Raw genomic sequence first — 19,601 nt, 5'->3', positions numbered from 1 at the left:
TCAAATAAAAGCTGAGGGAGTTTATCACCACTAGAACTGCCTTACAAGAAATGCTGAAAGGAATTCTTCAAGCTGAAAAGAAAGGACACTAATTAGTAACATGAAAACATACAACACCCTGGTAAAAAGTATATAGTCAAATTCAGAATAGTCTGATACTTTAATGTGGAGTGCTAACTACTTAACTCTAGTGTAAAGGTTAAAGGACAAAAATATTAAAAATTTCTATAGCTACAATAATTTGTTAATGGCTAGACAATATAAAAATAAGTAAATTGTGACATCAAAACGAAAGGTTGGGGCTTCCCTGGTGGCGCAGTGGTTGAGAGTCTGATTGCCGAGGCAGGGGACACGGTTCGTGCCTCGGTCCGGGAAGATCCCACATGCCGCAGAGGGGCTGGGCCCTGTGAGCCATGGCCGCTGAGCCTGCGCATCCGGAGCCTGTGCTCCGCAACGGGAGAGGCCACAACAGTGAGAGGCCTGCATACCGCAACAAAACAACAACAACAAACAAACAAACAAACCGAAAGGTTGGAGGGGGGGAGTAAAAGGTTGGGGTTTTTTTGTGCAATCAAAGATAAGTTGTTATTGAGATATCAGCCAAGATGCTAGACAGCCAAGAGTAGAAAGAGCCTGAGCTTACATCCTCTCTGGGGCACACCAAAATTACAACTATTACAGGACAACTATTGATGAAAATGACCAGAATCTACCAGAAAAGATGTTCTGCAACTAAAGATATAAAGAACCACAATGAGACAGGTAAGAAGGATGGAGTCATGGTATAGTCAAGACCCATACCCCCAGCTGGGCGACCCATACACAGGAGAATAATTATAATTGCAGACGTTCTCCCAAAAGAGTGAGGATCTGAGCTCCACATTGGGCTTCTCAGCCCAGAGTTCCTGCCCTGGGAAGACAAGCCCCCAGAACGTTTGGCTTTAAAGACCAGTGGGCTTACTTTGGGGAGTCCCAGAGTCCCAGGGGGCTGGGGGAGAAAGACACTCCAGTCTTAAAGGGTGCACACAAAATTGCACATGCCCAGGGACCCAGGGCAGAGGCAGTAATTTGAAAGGCATCTAGGTCAGACCTACTAGGGGATTCTACTGGAGAAGCAGGATGCAACTGCAGCTCACCCTGGGGACATAGACAGTAGTGGCAGCCATTTTTGGAAGTTCTTTCTACCACATGGACACTGGTGCTGGCAAATGTCATGAAATATAAACAACCTACCAGGTACACAGTAATAAAGACAGCAAGTTAGGCAAAATGAGGCAACAGAGGAACATGTCCCAAATGAAGGAACAAGATAAAACCCCAGAAGAAGAACTAAGTGAAGTAGAGATAGGCAACCTATCTGAGAAACAGTTTGGGGACATGATTGTAAAGAGGATCAAAGAACTCGGGAGAAAAATTAATGCACAGAGTGTGAAGTTAGAAGTTTTTAACAAAGAGTTGGAAAGTATAAAGAACAACCAAACAGAGATTAATAATACAATAACTGAAATGAAAAATACATTAGAAGGAATCAACCATAGACTGAATGATACAGAGGAATGGATCAGTGAGCTGGAAGACAGGATAGTGGAAATCACTGAAGATGAACAGAAAAAGAAAAACGAATAAAAAGAAATGAGGACAGTTTAAGAGACATCTGGTACAACATTAGAAATCGTGCAGAAAACTTGAATATACATTTTTCTAAAGAAGACACAGTGAGGGCCAACAGGCACCTGAAAAGATGATCAACATCACTAATCATCAGAGAAATGCAAATCAAAACCAAAATACATGTCACATTTCACCTGCCAGGCTGGCTATCATCAAAAAGAGCACAAATAACAGATGTTGGAGAGGATGTAGAGAAAAGGGAACCCTAGTACACTGTTGGTGGGAATGTAAATTTATGCAGCTATTATGGAAAACAGTATGGAGGCTCCTCAAGAAACTAAAACTAGAACTACTATATGATACAGCTATTCCACTCTTGGGTATATATCTGAAGAAAATGAAAACACTAATTAACAAAGATACATGTATCCCAGTGTCCATAGCAACATTATTTACAATAGACAAGATATGGAAGCAACTTATGTATCCATCACCAGATGAATGGATAAAGAACAAGTGGTATATATATACAATGGAATACTACTCAGCCATAGAAAGAATGAAAATTTGCCATTTGCAACAACATGGATGGACTTGGAGGGTATTATGCTTAGGGAAATAAGTCAGACAGAGAAAGACAAATATTGTATGATATTGCTTACATGTGGAATCTAAAAAATAAAATGAACAAAATATAATAGAAATGACTCAAAATTATAGAAAACAAACTAGTGGTTACCAGTGGGGACAGGGAAAGTGGAAGGGACAAGATGGGGTAGGGGATTAAGAGATACAAACTACTATCTACCAAATAAATAAGCTACAAGGATATATTGTACAGCACAGGGATATAGCTAATATATTATAATAACTACAAATGGAGTATAACTTTTAAAAATTGTGAATCACTATGTTGTACACCTGTGACATATATATTGTAAGTCAACTATATCTCAATTTAAAAAAAGGAAAAAAGAAAGTACTTTGTGTGTGTGTAAATGTAGATAACAGAAAACAAAGTTAAGGCATAATATCATTACTCAGAAAAAAAGTTGTTAGCAGATTAAATTAGACTTTTATATCTATAAGATGTTTTATGTAAGCTGCATGCTAACCACAAAGAAAAACCTACAGTTGATACACAAGAGATAAAGAGAAGGGAATCAAAGTATACTATTATGGAAAATCATAACAAAGATGGCATAAGAGAAAGAAAGGAACAAGGGAACTACGAAACAGCCAGATAATCCTTACCTGTCATAATTAATTTAAATGTAGATGGATTAAATCCTCCAATCAAAAGGCATAGAGGGGCTGAATGGATAAAAAAAAAATCAAGACCCAACTGTTTTCTGCCTAAAAGAGACTCACCATGGCTTTAAGAACACACATAGACTGAAAGTAAAGAGATAGAATAAGATATTCCATGCAAATGGAAACCAAAAGAAAGTAGGAGTAGCTATACTCATATCATACAAAATAGACTTCAACTTAAAACTGTAACAAGAGACAAACAAGGTCAGTATATAACGATGAAGGTGTCAGTTTATCAAGAGGTTATAACAATTATAAATATGTGCACCCAACATCAGAGCATCTGACTGTATTAAGCAAATACTAGCAGATTTGAAGGGAGAAATAGATAACAAGATAATAATAGTAGGGCACTTCAATATCCCACTTTCAACAATGGATAGATCATCCAGACAGAAAATCAATAGGGAAATGTTGGACTTGAACTATACTTTTGACCAAATGGACCTAACATATCTAGACATACATAGAACATTCCATCTTGCAGTGTTTCTGCTGAAAGATCAGCTGTTAACCTTATGGGGATTCCCTTGTGTGTTATTTGTTGTTTTTCCCTTGTTGCTTTAATATTTTTTCTTTGTATTTAATTTTTGATAGTTTGATTAATATGTGTCTTGGTCTGTTTCTCCTTGGATTTATCCTCTATGGGACTCTCTGTGCTTCCTGGACTTGATTAACTATTTCCTTTCCCATATTAGGGAAGTTTTCAACTTTAATCTCTTCAAATATTTTCTCTGTCCCTTTCTTATTCTCTTCTTCTTCTGGGACCCCTAAAATTCGAATGTTGGTGCATGTAATGTGGTCCCAGAGGTCTCTGAGAATGTCCTCAATTCTTTTCATTCTTTTTACTGCTCTGTCATAGTTATTTCCACTATTTTATCTTCCAGGTCACTTATCCACTCTTCTGCCTCAGTTATTCTGCTATTGATCCTATCTAGAGAATTTTTAATTTCATTTATTGTGTTGCTCATCATTGTATGCTCTTTAGTTCTTCTAGGTCCTTGTTAAACATTTCTTGTATTTTCTCCATTCTATTTCCAAGATTTTAGATCATCTGTACTCTCATTGCTCTGAATAGTTTTGCAGGTAGACTGCCTATTTCCTCTTCATTTGTTTGGTCTGGTGGGTTTTTACCTTGCTCCTTCATCTGCTGTGTGTTTCTCTGTCTTCTCATTTTGTTTAACCTGCTGTGTTTGGGGTCTCCTTTTCGCAGGCTGCAGGTTCGTAGTTCTCATTTCTTGTGTGTCTGCCCCCCGTGGGTAAGGTTGGTTCAGTGGCTATTGGAACACAAGACTGGTGCCTGTGTTCTGGTGGTTGGGTCTGGATCTTGTCTTTCTGGTGGGCAGGACCACGTCTGGTGGTCTGTTTTGGGGTGTCTGTGAACTTAGTATGATTTTATAAAGCCTCTGCTAATGGGTGGTGTTGTGCTCCTATCTTGCTAGTTGTTTAGCATGGGGGGTCCCGCACTGGAGCTTGCTGGCTGTTGGGTGGAGCTGGGTCTTAGCGTTGAGATAGAGATCTCTGGGAGAGCTCTCACCAATTGATATTACATGGGCCTGGGAGGTCCCTGGTGGTCCAACGTCCTGATCTCAGCTCTCCCACCTCAGAGGCTCAGGCCTGACACCCAGCCAGAGCACCAAAACCCTGTTAGCCACACAGCTCAGAAGAAAACAGAGGAAAAAAGAAGGAAAAATAAATTTTAAAAAATTATTAAAAGAAAAAAATAAATTATTAAAATAAAAAATAAAGGGCTTACCTGGTGGCACAGTGGTTGAGAGTCCACCTGCAAATGCAGGGGACACGGGTTCATGCCTCAGTCCAGGAGGATCCCACATGCTGCGGAGCGGCTGGGTCCATAAGCCATGGCCGCTGAGCCTGCGTGTCCGGAGCCTGTGCTCCGCAACGGGAGAGGCCACAACAGTGAGAGGCCCGCGTACCGCAGAAAAAAAAAAAAAAGTAATAATAATTTAAAAAAGAAGAGAGCAACAAAACCAGTAAACAAATCCACCAATGATAATAAGTGCTAAAAACTATACTAAGATAAACATAAAAATCAGAAACAAGTCATTGGCAGGCAGCAAACCCCAAGTCTACAGTTGCTCCCAAAGTCCACCACCTCAATTTTGGGATGATTCGTTGTCTATTCAGGTATTCCATAGATGCAGGGTACACCAAGTTGATTGTGGGAATTTAATCCCCTGCTCCTGAGGCTGCATGGAGAAATTTCCCTTTCTCTTCTTTGTTTGCACAGCTCCTGGGGTTCAGCTTTGGTTTTGGCCCCACCTCTGCATGTAGGTCATCCTCAGACATCTGTTCCCCACCCAGACAGGATGGGGTTAAAGCAGCAGCTGATTAGGGGCTCTGGCTAACTCAGTTTTGGGGGGAGGGAGGGGTACGTAGTTAAAATTGGAATGCAGGGGGATCCTGCGGTGGCAGAGGCCAACATGATGTTGCAACAGCTTGTGGGGAGCAATGTGTTCTCCCAGGGAAGTTGTCCCTGGATCATGGGTCCCTGGCAGTGGCAGGCTGCACAGGCTCCGGGTGGGCCTGGGGGTGGTGTGGAGGGTGACCTGTGCTTGTACACAGGATTCTTGGTGGCTACAGCAGCAGCATTAACATTTCACACCCATCTCTGGTTCCAAGCTGATAGCCGCAGCTCGCACCCATCTCTAGAGCTCGTTTAGGTGGCACTTTGCCTTCTGTGGGCACATGGGGAAAGAATCCCCTCTCCTCGCACACCCTGAAACAATGGTCTCTTGCCTCTTCAGCAGTTCCAGACTTTTTCCTAGACTCCCTCCCAGCTAGCTGTGGCGCACTAGCCCCCTTCAGGCTGTGTTCACGCAGCCAACCCCAGTCCTCGCCCTGGGATCCGACCTCTGAAGCCCGAGCCTCAGCTCCCAGTCCCCGCCTGCCCCAGCGGGTGAGCAGACAAGCCTCTCGGGCTGCTGAGTGCTGGTTGGCACAGATCTTCTGTGCGGGAATCTCTCTGCTTTGCTTTCCGCACCCCTGTTGCTGAGGTCTCCTCCGTGGCTCCGAAGCTTCCCTCCCCGGCCCACCCCCTCCCACTCCCGTCTACGCCAGTGAAGGGGATTCTTAGTGTGTGGAAACTTTTCCTCCTTCATAGCTCCCAGAGGTGCAGGTACTGTCCCTATTCTTTTGTCTCTGTTTTTTCTTTTGCCGTACCCAGGTACGTGGGGAGTTTCTTGCCTTTTGGGAAGTCTGAGGTCTTCTGCCCTCGTTCAGTAGGTGTTCTGTAGGAATTGTTCCACGTGTAGATGTATTTCTGATGTATTTGTGGGGAGGAAGGTGATCTCCACATCTTACTCCCCCACCATCTTGAAGGTCTCCCCCTGCCTTCTCTTTTGTCTGTATCTAATCTCCCTGTATCTCTCTTTTATAAATACATCTGTGATTACATTTAGGGCCTACATAGATAATCCAGTAAAATGCTCCTCATCTCAAGATCCTTAATCACATCTGTAAAAACTCTTTTTCCATATAAAGTAAGATTCAGAGGTTCCAGGGATTAGGGCCTGGAGATCTATATCTATCTATATCAATATCTATAATCTATATCTATAAAATGAGTTAAATATTAAAAAATATATATAACCTTATACATATATATATATTTTAAAAAATATTTAACTCACTATTTAATGAGGGAACCAGTGAGATATTATAACCAGTTTAAAAGAGAATTCAAACAATGTGCACACATAGGCAGTCAAGAATGTCGAAATAAATTTACAAATAGAAGTAAAAGTGGTCAGTATTCATGGTAATCACTGCATCCACTAGACAAAATTCACTTATATTTCTATTGTCAAAAATCATTTGCATTATTATGAGTATTCTACAACTTAGAGTTGTAACATGGCTTAAAGACATTAAAAGCGCAAGTAACTAAGAAAGGTATACTAGACAGGACATCCAATAAGTTCCCCACCTCGATTTCAAAGTCTTTAAACAAGTTTTCATGACATTCTCTCCCTTCTTTTTTTTTAAATAATGCCTTGATTATTTTTATTTTTACAGGAACAAAATAAAATCATTATTATTATTACTGGATTTTAGAAACTTTAGTGTCTTTATGTTTTTTTATTCCCCTTTTAATGCCAGTTAATGTATTGATTTTAGGGTTCCACAAAATTTGGGAAACATTTTGATAAACTTCTCTTACTAGATATGAACTTAATTGACCTAGATGTATTTTTGAGGGCCATGATTTAGCGTATCACACTTTATAAAGGCTAAACACAGAGACTTGAAAGTAAAATATGTTATTTTAATTTGTATCACTGTGAAGAGTTTAGACCAGTGAGTAGAAAGTAATGCATAGTATTTATCAATATCAATTACAGATTTACAATATTTTATTTATTTTTGCTGATGCAACTATATTCATTCATTCAACAAATATTAAGTATCTACTATACACTAGGCACCTATGAATTTATCTTCCTGGCAATGACTTTTTGTTTTTTTATTTACTTGTTTATTTTATTGATATATAATTGACATACATTATATTAGTTTCTTGTTTACAACATTATAATAATTTTTACATATGGAAGTAGGCAGTAATTAAGTGACTAAGGCATATTATGCCTTTTAAACTTTGTGTTTGTGTGTGTGTGTGTATGTGTGCGTGTGCACGCATTTAAAATTTTTGACCAAGAAGAAAGTGGTGAGAAACATGTTGGGCACTATGGAACTAAGGCTTCAGTCACCAGGAGAATAATTTGAATTGTAAAGAGCTTGAATATGTAGCTAGGGGGGTGGATTTGATATGTGTAGCTGGAGGTTGGGCAGGAAGTAGAGGCTTTGTGTTTGTGTGTATATATTTTAAAGCAAAGGTTACCTTTAAGAATGTATTCATTCATTAAACATTTTACATTTTACATTTTCTTATTTACAAAGATTTCTTTAAGGTCATTTTTTCCTGTTGAAGTACCTTCATCATGGTCTTCAGGTGGTGAAACATTAAACAGTAATTGTAAATAACAAGTGATTTTGACAAAACAGACAGAATGTTGATTAAGGTGAACATGAATCCAGTAACACAGGAGTCCACTGAACATAAAGATAAGCCCATAGACATGCTCTATTTTAGGAGCCTGAATCAATGGCGTCAAAATCAGAAACAAAGATATAGCTATGCATCCAAATATAAATGGCAAAGGCACCTGAAAGTAAAAAAAAGATTAAGATTAGTGATGACGTTGTCCTCAGGTTTCTATAAACAACATAAGAACATTCTCTTTCTTATGGAACAGATGTTTCCAAACTATTACATTACAGAAAGTAAATCAATGGCAGACTGAATGATTGTAAAAAAGTGGAACTGTATTTTATTCATTCTATAGTTTTCATGAATGCCTACTCAATTCATCAGATATTGTCATTTATTTACTAAAATTAGTGCTTCATTTTCAGGCATAGAAAAAATACATTTAAACATCATCAAAAATTAACTATGTCATTCTAGTATTAATCATTGAAGCATTCTTAGTTTTGGGAATTTGAAAATCCAGTAACATCATAACTGAAATATTTGTTTATAATGCTTCTTTAAGGGAGCATGTGCCAGTCTTTCTTAGGGCAGCACCATCAAGTAATAGAAACAACAGAAATACTGGAATCAGAAAAGTCTGGTTAGAAATGCAATCTCTGTTATTTTAATTGCTCATTCTTTCAAGAAATATTCACTGAATTGCTTAGTGGCATGTGCTATGCTAAGGATACAGAGGTATTTAGGACAGATAAAGAAGGTTCTTCTCCAGGGAGCTTGTGACACTGACTAGCAGTATAACTTTGGTCTACCTAATTAATCTGATCTTCAGAGCTATTTGCAGAGAACAACCAGAAGGTGGTTCCCCAAGTGCCTGTTCCACAGGGACCCCAAACACGGCTCAGTGAGACCCTCAGGGCCCCGCACCCCTACCACAACTGAAGGAAGGACACGGTGGGTCGGCGGGTACTAATGGATAATTATGTTCAGAGGTTTTTAATCAAATATTCCTGAAATATGTGTGTGTTGTGTGTTATTACAGTTTAAATATAAAGTCTGAGTGTTGAAAAAAAAGGGTCCTCTTAGACTCATTTGCAAAATGAGTTTTTTATCTAATGCTTGTCTCCTAAAATCTTTGTCAGAATTGCATACAGTGTACTTCAGTAAAATGTGCTCAACAAATGGCATTTCTTAATTAACTTTATAACAGTGATTTGTATACATTTCTTACTCTTCTATGAGGCTAAGAAGATTCTTGATGGAAAGATTCATCTTTATTTCTCTGAACTGCCTAGCAGAGTGCCTGAAACACAGCAGATAGTCACTGCACATTTGTTGAATAAATGGATGACTGAAATTCAAGATATTATTGTTTTCTTTTTTCAACTTGGGACATGGCCAAGAGGGATCCATATTTTGGGGGTGGAAGAAAGTCAAAACTGTCTAAGCTAGTGTTTCTTAAAATATGGTCAATTGACCTCTCTGCATAAGAATCCCCAAGATAATTGATAAATATACCGATTCCTAAGACCCATCTAAGACCTACTAAATTAGAACCTCCAGGGGTGAGACTGGGAATTCAGATTTTTAACAAGCACACTCAAGTGGTTTTATGGTTGCTGGCATGAAATATGGGACTATCATTTTATTTTCCATACAATCTCTACAACCAGGAAGTATCTTAATTATATGGGCCACCGGATTATATTTATAACATGATTAAAGAATAAAACAAAGACTGTTTGGAAACTTTTAGGATTTACATTATAGCAAGGTATGGCTTATTTTATACCAAGACAAAATAAATGAAAATTAAAAAAAGAAATGAGGGAAATAAAGAAACATGGATAAACAATAAATTTGGCTCACAAAATGCATGCCACAAAGCCCCACATAGATTCTGAAAGCAGGCCACCAAAAGGCATAAGCAAATCAGTTGTTTAGAAGAGGCCCAGGTATTCCTGATGCTAAGATCAGAGAAAATTTCCTCAGTGGATCCTTTATAGAATAAAAAATTCATCACTATCTTTCCAGTAAATATAACAAAAATTTGGTCTCTGAAATCAGAATGTGTGGTTTAAATCCCAGCCCTGATCCTTTTATCTAGGGTAATTTACTTAATCTCTGAGATCTAGGATTCTCCTGAGTTAAAAGGGGGTAAAGCTAAGAAAATCTATACCAGCTGTTTGACCTGAAACTGCTCACCCCTCCTTCTAATTCACTTTCTACACTATTGTCAGAATGGTCTTTTCAAATGAGAGTCTGATTTTATTTCTTTTGCATATGGTTGCTTAGGCCGTTCACACTCATACAAGCATACCCATCTGAGGGGGCAAAAGGGGGCTGATATCTAGCTCACCAGGCTCTGTGCCTGGGCACAGGGCTGGGGCTGCCTAGAGGGAGGGGTGCTTTATTATATTTTGCACAAAGACACTCTAGGAACCTACAGTAGCCCTGCTGACATTACCTAGAGGATAGTGATTCTATCTTGCTAGTTAAGTTCAGGTTCAAAATTTTTGTCATCACCTAAACTGAGGCTTAGATTAACATCTTATTGTATAAAATAAAGACCCTATCAAGGCCATACACAAGAAGAGTATGCCACATCACCCTCATTTGTTCATGGACTGAGGAGATGCTTTTGAGCTGGGCAAAAAGCCCTCCCCTCAGAAGTGTTATTACCTAGCTCCTGAAAGATGACAAAAAGGATAACATCTGTCTTCCTTGAGGAGAATCAGTTTTGACATTTTACTCTAGAAAAATCAGACAAAAAGCAGCCCATACAGTCAATTACACATCAGTAAGCTGGGAAATGGAGGTCTGGTTCAGATGTTTCATAAATTTGACTCATGACTGGTTAGAAGCATCCCATATAGAATAAGAAATTATATTCCTAGACAGAGAATAGAAATTTAATATTAACATTTTAATTTTGATTTACCTTGTAAGGTCTAGGTAGATTGGGTTCCTGGTACCTTAGTTTAAGTAAACCTATCATATGTAACCCTCTTAAAAACCATATTGCTAATCCTGAATATTTTATTAAATTGATCAAATCTGAGGTTATAATAACAACTGAAGTTAAGATGATTATCTGGCTGACAGCCATGGTTGGACACGAGTGGTTATTGAGCATCGAGAAGATCAAAGGCAGTTGTCCTTCTTGGCTTGCTGTGTAGATCATCCTTGATGCCGAAAGCACTGTACAACACATGCTGCTAAATATTGAAGTTGAAATTCCCAAAGAAATGACCCATTGCATGGAAGGGATTATTTTGTCCGTCCAGGTGACAGCAACAGCATCTATGAAAATTTTAGAAAAATTTCAAAAAAGTCAGTCCCTTTGCTTGATTGAAACTATGCCAATAATTCTTCACTTTCTCTGCAACCATACCCTTTGTAATATGATTTTGCAGCTCCTTCCAAGAAAGGAAGTCTCTTTACTTATTCTTGAATACGGTCTGGCCTTGTGCTCTGTGTTGGTCAGTAGAATGCATTGGAAGGAGTGATTTGCCACTACATTTCAAACTTTCTAAGACTAGCTTGTGCATGGGATTTAGGAGGCACTTTTCAGGATTTAAAGTGTATTAAACTTAGAATAAATCTTATAAGTGGGACATTAAGCATGAGAAAGGCATCTAAATCAGGCGGGGGCTGGTGAGATGGCATTGCGAGGGAGGCAGAGAGATAGTATTTATTCTGGAAACACAGTAAATTGTTTAGAAAGTCTGACGTGTGGTGAGGGTGTGTGTGTGTGCAAGGGAAGGCAGGAGATGAGGATAGAAAGTTAGGCTTGAGTCAGATCTTGGAGAACCTGCCATGGTCAGGTTAGGAGCTGATAGTTGGTCTGAAGGAATGTGATGATGGAGTGATGGTGTGGTGGTTGCAGCAGCTGTGAGAGTGAGACTGGGAGGAGATGCAAGAAAACAAGATGGTGGAATATTTAAGCAGGGAGATGACAGGATTAGATTTGTGTTTTATAGAGTGATCTCTAGAGACTGAGTGGAGGCTGGATTGGAAGGAGGAAGTTAGAGGTGAGCGTATACATTAGGAGGTTATTGCTGTACATGAAGTAAGAAAAATAAGGGCCTGGGCACTGAGTAGGGGAAAGAAGAGGAGGGAACACCCAAAGAGAGATGTTAGTGACGTGGGTCTTTACAGAACTTGCTGCCTGGTTTGGATGTAGGGTGAAAGGCAAATTATAGTTCTCCCCCTCATTTTCATAGTTAAAAAAATCTCCTTTAGTGTGTTACTGTATTCCTGTGAGACCAAACTGTGGGAAGCAACGTGTTTCTTTTTACTTTTAGAAATTTATATTCCTCTTTTTCTTTTAGAATCAACATAACATTTTTATACTAGTCTCAGAGAAGATGCATAAATGCACCTTTTGACTTTTGGGACCATGTAAAATATCGTTTTTTTAAAAACTGCACTTCAAAGCTTCTTAGTTTTGTAAAGGCTTTGAATGCAGATGATAGAGCAGAACTCCAGTTCAGTGGTGTGGCTCACTAGTCTGATCCTCTTTGTGACCTCTGGCCTTGAAAACACATCCATTACAGGAGAATTCTAGTTACTGGAGTGACACAGTCAGCCCCTCCAAAACCACACACCCTATACGTGTTCATAGACCCCTGTGCCTATTTGTATATACAATAGCTTTGGAGTCTGTGTTACTGTTGATGTATTATTTGACCTCTATCCAGAATATTTGAAGAGCTAGTTGTTTTCAATAAATGAATTTTCTAGATAACCAAACTTCTCTTCTTTCAGGAGTAATTATTTTTTAAAAATTAAAATTTTGTAGAATTTTTCTAATATATTTTAAATTCTACTCTGCCTTTTTAAAGTAAAGTGAACATAATTTAACATTTTTTAAAAAAGACCCAGTGGTGTCATAAAAATTCATCACTTGATTCTGTGGAAATATAATTATTTGGTATTAAAATTTTTTTTTCTGATCGTCAGTACAACATGCTAATTGTGGAAAATATGAATGGTATAAAAAAGGAAATAAAAGATATCTTGCAATATTATCATTCAGATGGTGCCATTTACTATTAACTTTTTGTTGTATCTCCATTTAGTCATGTATATGTTATATGATTATATGTATTAATAAAATTCATCTAATATATATTAATAAATATTCATACTATTGCTTGCTTTGCTAATAGGCCCTATTAGTGGTGGTTATGCTTTGATTTGGTTTGCTTGTGTTGAGGCATTTTAGTATGGTGGTTGAGAACACAAGTCTTGGAGTCAAACAACCTGGATTTGAGTCTGTCTTTTTCAATTACTAGCTGTGTAACTTTGAGCACCATGCTTGATGGAATTGAGAAGAATATATTTTTGAAGGTCAGATCTCGCAAATTGATGTCCACATTTACAATCCATTACTAGCAATAACCTGAACAAGAAGTAATCTTTTATCATTAGAAGAGCATGACTGAGACCTATTTTTGAATCTTATCAATGCTGTTCATTATTTAACTTTCCTCGCTACAGTTTCCTCATCTGAAAAATGAAGATAATGAAGGTGGTACTGCTTGTTCCAAACAACTATTTTGAGGGCAGGTACCTGGGTGCACCTTAAAGGGTGGAACACCTTCTAACAAAGTGTTTCTTCTTTGCCTTCTTGCCTTGCTTGCTCCTGTTTCTCCTCTTCTCTTTCCTCTTTCTCCTCCATGTCTCTCTTCCTCCTCTTCTTCCTCTTCCTCATTCTCTTTTCAATTCTTGCTTCTTCACATTCTTCTACCCTTCGACCTTAGTCTTTAGCATGTGCTCATTTTTTTAATAGATTGTTTAGATGATTATTTTTCCTTTCTTGTGAAAACCAAAGCAGGACCACATCACATTTACACTCTTATGGGTGTATCGAAAAAATAGCAGTATATAGGAGTCCCTGTTTATTCAGAGGAGGTAGTAGTGACTATTTCCTCTTTGTCTAGACACATTCATACCTGCAGAGATGATTTCCCTGGGAGTCAAAACTGCCAGGTAGGATACATTAGCCAGTAAGTAAATCACAGCCACCATGGGAAGGACAGTAATCAGAGATTTGGGAATATTTTCACCAGGATTTTTTATCTCTCCTAAAAAACACAAATAAACTCATCAGAAAAGGTCATATTATTATGAGACTTTTGAAGACTTCTTTGTAATGAAAAGGATGAGAAAGTATTATTCATGTGTCTGTTGTTTCCTCATCTGCTTGACTGATTCTACTCCTTTGCAAGTTTTGCCTGAAAGCTTGGATTTCTCACCATCTTATACTAAAAATTCAATTTTTCCAACTACTTCATGATTATGGATTTACAGTGATGGAAAAGACTATTTAATACAAGCTACTATGTATAAAATGATAAGCTACAAGGGTATATTGTACAGTGCATAGTATATAGCCAATATTTTATGATAACTATAAATAGACTATGACCTTTAAAACCTGTGAGTCACTGTGTTGTACACATGAAACCTATATAATGTTGTAAATCAACTATACCTCAATAAAAAAAGAGAAAGAAATGAAACAGGGATGAAAGCAGAGTGGGGGGCGGGAGGAAATTTGCATTAAATAAGTTAGCCGAGAAATGACATTTGAGGGAAGACCTAAAGGAAGTGAGGGAGGGAACTATGTGAAGAACTCAGTGGGCAGTCTTCTATGCAAAGGGATCAGTTGGTGCAGAAAGAAAACAGATGCACCCCTTCCCCATGCCATGGCAGCCTTTTGTGAGCACATCTATGTCTTGCTTTGTCACAGAGGCTTCCAAAGTGTAGTATTGAATACCCATGATAGCATCAAGGACATACTGTGCTTTGTCTACATTTCAAATACAGAGGAAACTGCAGGGACTCAGAGAGGTTAAGAGACTTGCCCAAGGTCACACAGCAAATACGTGGTGAGGGCAGGATTTTAACCAAGTTTGGTCTGACACCAGACAGTAACCACTGCACCCTCTAGCCTTCATGTAGCTAGATCTCTTGGACCTTGAGGTGATGGATTTCTTGGACAGAAGGTGCAGAGTTCTTTTTGACACTTACTCCCACCCTCTTGGATAGACGTCCTCAGTTGGGAAAATCTTTGAGCTCCAATACATAATAAAGTTTTTAAACCAAAAGCAGGGATGAGCTCAAGGCACCTAACAATGTTTGGGTCAGTTTCTGTCAATTGTAGGGGCCTTTTAGTCAGTTTCTGTCAATTGTAAGGACCTTACCTCAGGGGAGGAGACACTGCATCAACAGTGGATTGACATATTATCTCAAAAATTATTATCCTGAAATTGACATATTATCTCAAAATTCCTAAACATCATACTGTTTATCTTAAAAACGAAGTTCAGGGGAGTGGTTAAGAGCATAGGCCTGGACCTAAATGGTCTGGAGTTCTAACCTGGCTGTGACCCTTAATGGACTTTGGGAAACAGGTTTTGCAGTTAGCAACAAAGATTGCCAGCCCACAGATTTGTACAAATAAAAAATGTACAGTTGTTTTAAAAAAAGATTGTTTGGTATGTAGCATGTCTCTTCATCCCATCTGAGATATATAATTTCTTCCTTTTTTCAGAAGTAACGGTTCTCTCATCTCTTTCCCTCAAGCAAATTGACCTCTGAGGAAGTACCTTTCTCATCCTTACTCTCCCAAGCAAACTTTTCCTACCTAGGCAAATTTACTGTATTAAAATGACTACTGGGTCATCATAAGTAAGAAAGGTGTGAATAGAATTCAGAGTCTTATGGGTTATGAATAAAATAATAAGAGGAAAACAATTTAGAGTCCATCAGGCAGTCAAGAGATTGTTTGAATCTACTCAAGCAGTGAAGGAAATTTGTCGTAAGCCATGTAGAAGCGAGACCGTCTGTCCATCCAAATTCCGATGGAAAGAAATCAGGTGATATTGATATAAAATCAATGTCAGCTGAATTGTGAGGTCTTGGGGTCCGCTATTACTATAGCAACGGTGTGACAGAACCAGCCTGTGCATATGTGACTTGAAGCATCAAGTGCTCAGATCACATGTCTTATCTTGAATCTGGGAAGTGTAAGTAACTGTGTAAGCTGGGATGGTCCACCCAACAGCTTCAATCACCTGAGATAGTGACCCTGATCCCCTGTGTGGGTAAATGACTTTACAACTTGACCGGCAGGTTCTCCTCTCCTCCAGCTTCTATGAATAATGGCTGCTAGTTCCCCATAGCTGAACCCTTCTCCTGAGAATTGCCCTTAGCCCTTGGGTGATTTGGCAGGGAGGGGAGGAAGCTGCCTTGCTTAGAAAAATCTAGAAGTTTACATTCTCCCCTCAGAAGCAGCCCACAGTCATTTATGAACTGATAAAAGGTACAAAAGCCTAATGACTCTAGTTGGGAACATTTAGTATTTTTCCTATTCTAACTGTACTGTCTAATAAAAATATACTGTGAGCCATTTATGTAATTTTAAATTTTCTAGTAGCTACATAAAAAAAACAAATGAAATGGAATTATTAATATATATATTTATCCCCAGATATCCAAAATGTTATCATTGCAGTATGTAACATTTATAAAAAAGTATTAATGAGCTATTGGACATTGTTTTGCTCATTCAAGATTTTGATTTCTGGTGTGTATTTTACACCTATGGAGCACCTCACTTTGACTAACTACATTTTAGATGCTCACTAGCCACATGTGGCTGGTGGTAAGAATCTAGACACAAGCTATCTATTCTGTTTACAATTAGTTAGGAATATGACAGCTCAGGAACTCGGAGAACCAAACTTGAGGGAGAGAGTTCTTTCTAGCGAGGATCACCCATTTTGAGATGGAAGAAGCCAGATCTCTAAATTTGGTAAGTTAATGAAGTGCTGGTTCTGATAGCCAGCCCCATTCAATTAGCCACGAGTTCTGGCCGTGTTACTGTACTCATCGCATTCGACCTTCTGCTCTAATAGTCTGCAGATCCAGAAAATTTCACTAGACATTTCAAACACAACCATATTGATCTGAAGTTACACTTCTCTGTCAGTTCCCGTTATGGGATTCTTGTCCTTAATTCAAGGTTTAACTTGTTTGATAACAAATCAAACCAAGGAGTAGGGGGAGAATGAGATGAGTGCTTCAGACAGAATTGGGTCTAAAGCTGCACTGCGCTGTGTCTTTAGGTAATCGTCACTATCAAGAACACCTGGGCTTGCTCTAGTGCGATGCTTTACTTTAGCCAAGGGGTGCACCAACATCTGGGTATTTATTTTTGCAGAACCCGCCACTGCCCACTGACTAGGTGACCCTTGGAGGATGCAGTTCCAAAAGCAGTGACCTGTGAAACCCTGCCTCCATATATATCCAATATTTTCACTTATGACTCATGTGCCTTTTAATGGCCAAACTAGCAGCAAGGTGACAGTTGGCATAATTAATTTGTGCTAGGTAAATTAAAGTCTTATTTGAAAAGCCTTGATATTTAAAAATTTGTTAATTTTATTGCAAGAAATTTCAATGTTACATTTGTCAATTAAAAAAAATCATATCAACTTAAATTTTTAGTAATCTACATGAGTAATCTACATTTGTCAATTAAAAAAGGAAAATGCTAAAGTACTTAAAAATCATATCAACTTAAATTTTTAGTAATCTACATGAGTGAGTCAATCTACATTGACTGAGGAACATAAAAAAAATTCAATAATTCAAGAATTTAGAATTTGAAGAAATCATCACTAAAAGTTTTGATAAAGTATTAAGGACATTTCAAACATAAAATCTATAGCAACATTATATTTAGAGGAACAAACTCCAGTTTCTTATTAAAATTTTTGCAAAAATTTTGTTTGGAAGTCTTATATAACTTCAATATTTAATATATTCCTTAAATTTTAATATTCTTATAAGTTTAAAATGTAAAAGAAATATAGTGAATTGTTTTCTATTTATTTTGTTTACTGAAGAGAGCTATACAACTATTACCAAATTCATTTGGTACCATGACATCAGAGGGGGCAGCATTGCCCTGCAGAAACAACAGTGTATATAAGCAGGGAAGCATGGATATTACACCAGTCCTTGAAATTGTAAAAAATGGGAAACATTTTAAATACCTCTAATGTGAAAGTGCGGTAAAGCCATTCTAAGGAATATTATGCAGCAGTTAAAAGAATGTGTTGGATGACTAAGAACTAATATGGAAATTTCTCTAAGACATATTGTGGAATCAAAATTAGGATGTGAAATTTTACCAATGTGGTAGGGGATATATAAAATCTGTGATAGTTTTAATTTTTTACAAATGGATTATGTTAATATATTTCTTATATAATTGATATTTAACTCAAAATGTCTTGAAAAATTGTTAGAATAAAGTACGGTAAAATCTGAGAGTGGTCTTAATTTTCTCTTGAAAACTTTATCAAATTCCCAAGTGTGTGATAGGGGAGTGACCTGAAAAACACTAAATTCTGTGTATATTATATAGATAAGTATCTACCAAGTCTTAATGATGATTAAACTACATACATGTAGAGTATGCAGAACAGATTTAATTCAATTCCCCACAAATAAACAAATCAGATATATCTTTCTCCACAGACTTGTAGACAAAACTTTATGCCTGCGACAAAACTATTTCAGAAAAAGATTTACCTGCTATGCTGTTCAGGATTGACGTGCCAGAATATGCAAACAATCCTTGTAGGAAGGCTTCTGCAATCTGTGAGACATTAGGAAGTTCAGCGTCGAAAGCGTTCTCAAACCTGGCCACGTTCTCTTTTTTCCCAATCCCTAACAGCACAATCCCAGTGATGGAAATGAAGCAGAGGACAGTCATCTTTGTCACAGTACTGATAGTTTGAAACAAAGCCACTCTTTGCACCCCTCGAGTATTTAGAAGTCCCAAAGACCACAGAATAGCCAAAGCTAGACACCTCTTTGGTAGCTCTGGAGCTGGGCACCCAGCATAGAAAGGCTGAATTGTATAGGTAGATAGTAACAAGGTTTCAGTAGCTAGTCTTAAGGGATGAGTAAAAAGTTTGATCCAAAGACTGAGGAAAGCAACAGAGGATCCAAGAGATCTTTTGAGGAAATAATACTGTGCTCCACTTCTAGGGAATGTTGTCCCCAGCTCTGCGTGACTGAGAGCGGAGATCAAAGTCAGCACAGCACAAGCAGCCCAAATACTCAGGGAGACAGCTACATTCAGTGAGGAATATTTTAATACCCCTTTAGGAGACACAAAGATTCCTGCCCCTATTGTGGCACTAAATATTAAAATGTTTCCACGGAAGAATCCTATTGCCCTCAGGAGTTGCATACTTTTGCCTTTTTCCTGTTTTTTTTTTTTTAAATCCTGAAAAATAATTTTAAAATTTCATGTGGATTGCTAACTCTTATACATTCACCCCATGATTCTTCTGCAAAGTGCTTTCTTGATTTAACCATTGTCCTTACATAAGCATTTTATTACTGCCGTTAACTTGGTTTTGAAAATGATTAACTTGTAAATTGTTCTAAGATTTTGTGAACTCTTTTAAGGCCAGAGTTAAAATGTTTCTCATGTTAATTATTTAAAAATTCAAATATGCCCGGTGATGACTGCACAACATTGTGAATATGACTAATGCCACTGAATTGTACGCTTAAAAATGGTCAAAGTGACAAATTTAGTGTTATATGTATTTTGCCACAAGTCTTA

General features: G+C 38.0%; 1 protein-coding gene across 1 annotated transcript; it reads right to left on the bottom strand.

Moving 5' to 3' along the window:
• Window positions 1-7,826: 7,826 nt before the first annotated feature.
• LOC101278737 (solute carrier family 7 member 13-like) lies at window positions 7,827-19,342 on the bottom strand. Its single transcript, XM_004276194.3, has 4 exons — window positions 18,554-19,342; window positions 13,900-14,031; window positions 10,881-11,242; window positions 7,827-8,114 (listed from the first exon to the last, which is right to left on the bottom strand). The coding sequence occupies exons 1-4, from the start codon at window positions 19,218-19,220 to the stop codon at window positions 7,827-7,829; spliced, it is 1,449 nt and encodes a 482-aa protein (XP_004276242.1). The 5' UTR covers window positions 19,221-19,342.
• Between the last annotated feature and the right edge of the window lie 259 nt (window positions 19,343-19,601).

The sequence above is a fragment of the Orcinus orca genome, chromosome 17 (genome assembly GCF_937001465.1).
Source record: "Orcinus orca chromosome 17, mOrcOrc1.1, whole genome shotgun sequence".
Classification (NCBI taxonomy): Eukaryota; Metazoa; Chordata; class Mammalia; order Artiodactyla; family Delphinidae; genus Orcinus; species Orcinus orca.
Note: the sequence above shows the minus strand (reverse complement) of the source record. Positions and strands in the feature narration are given on the sequence as shown.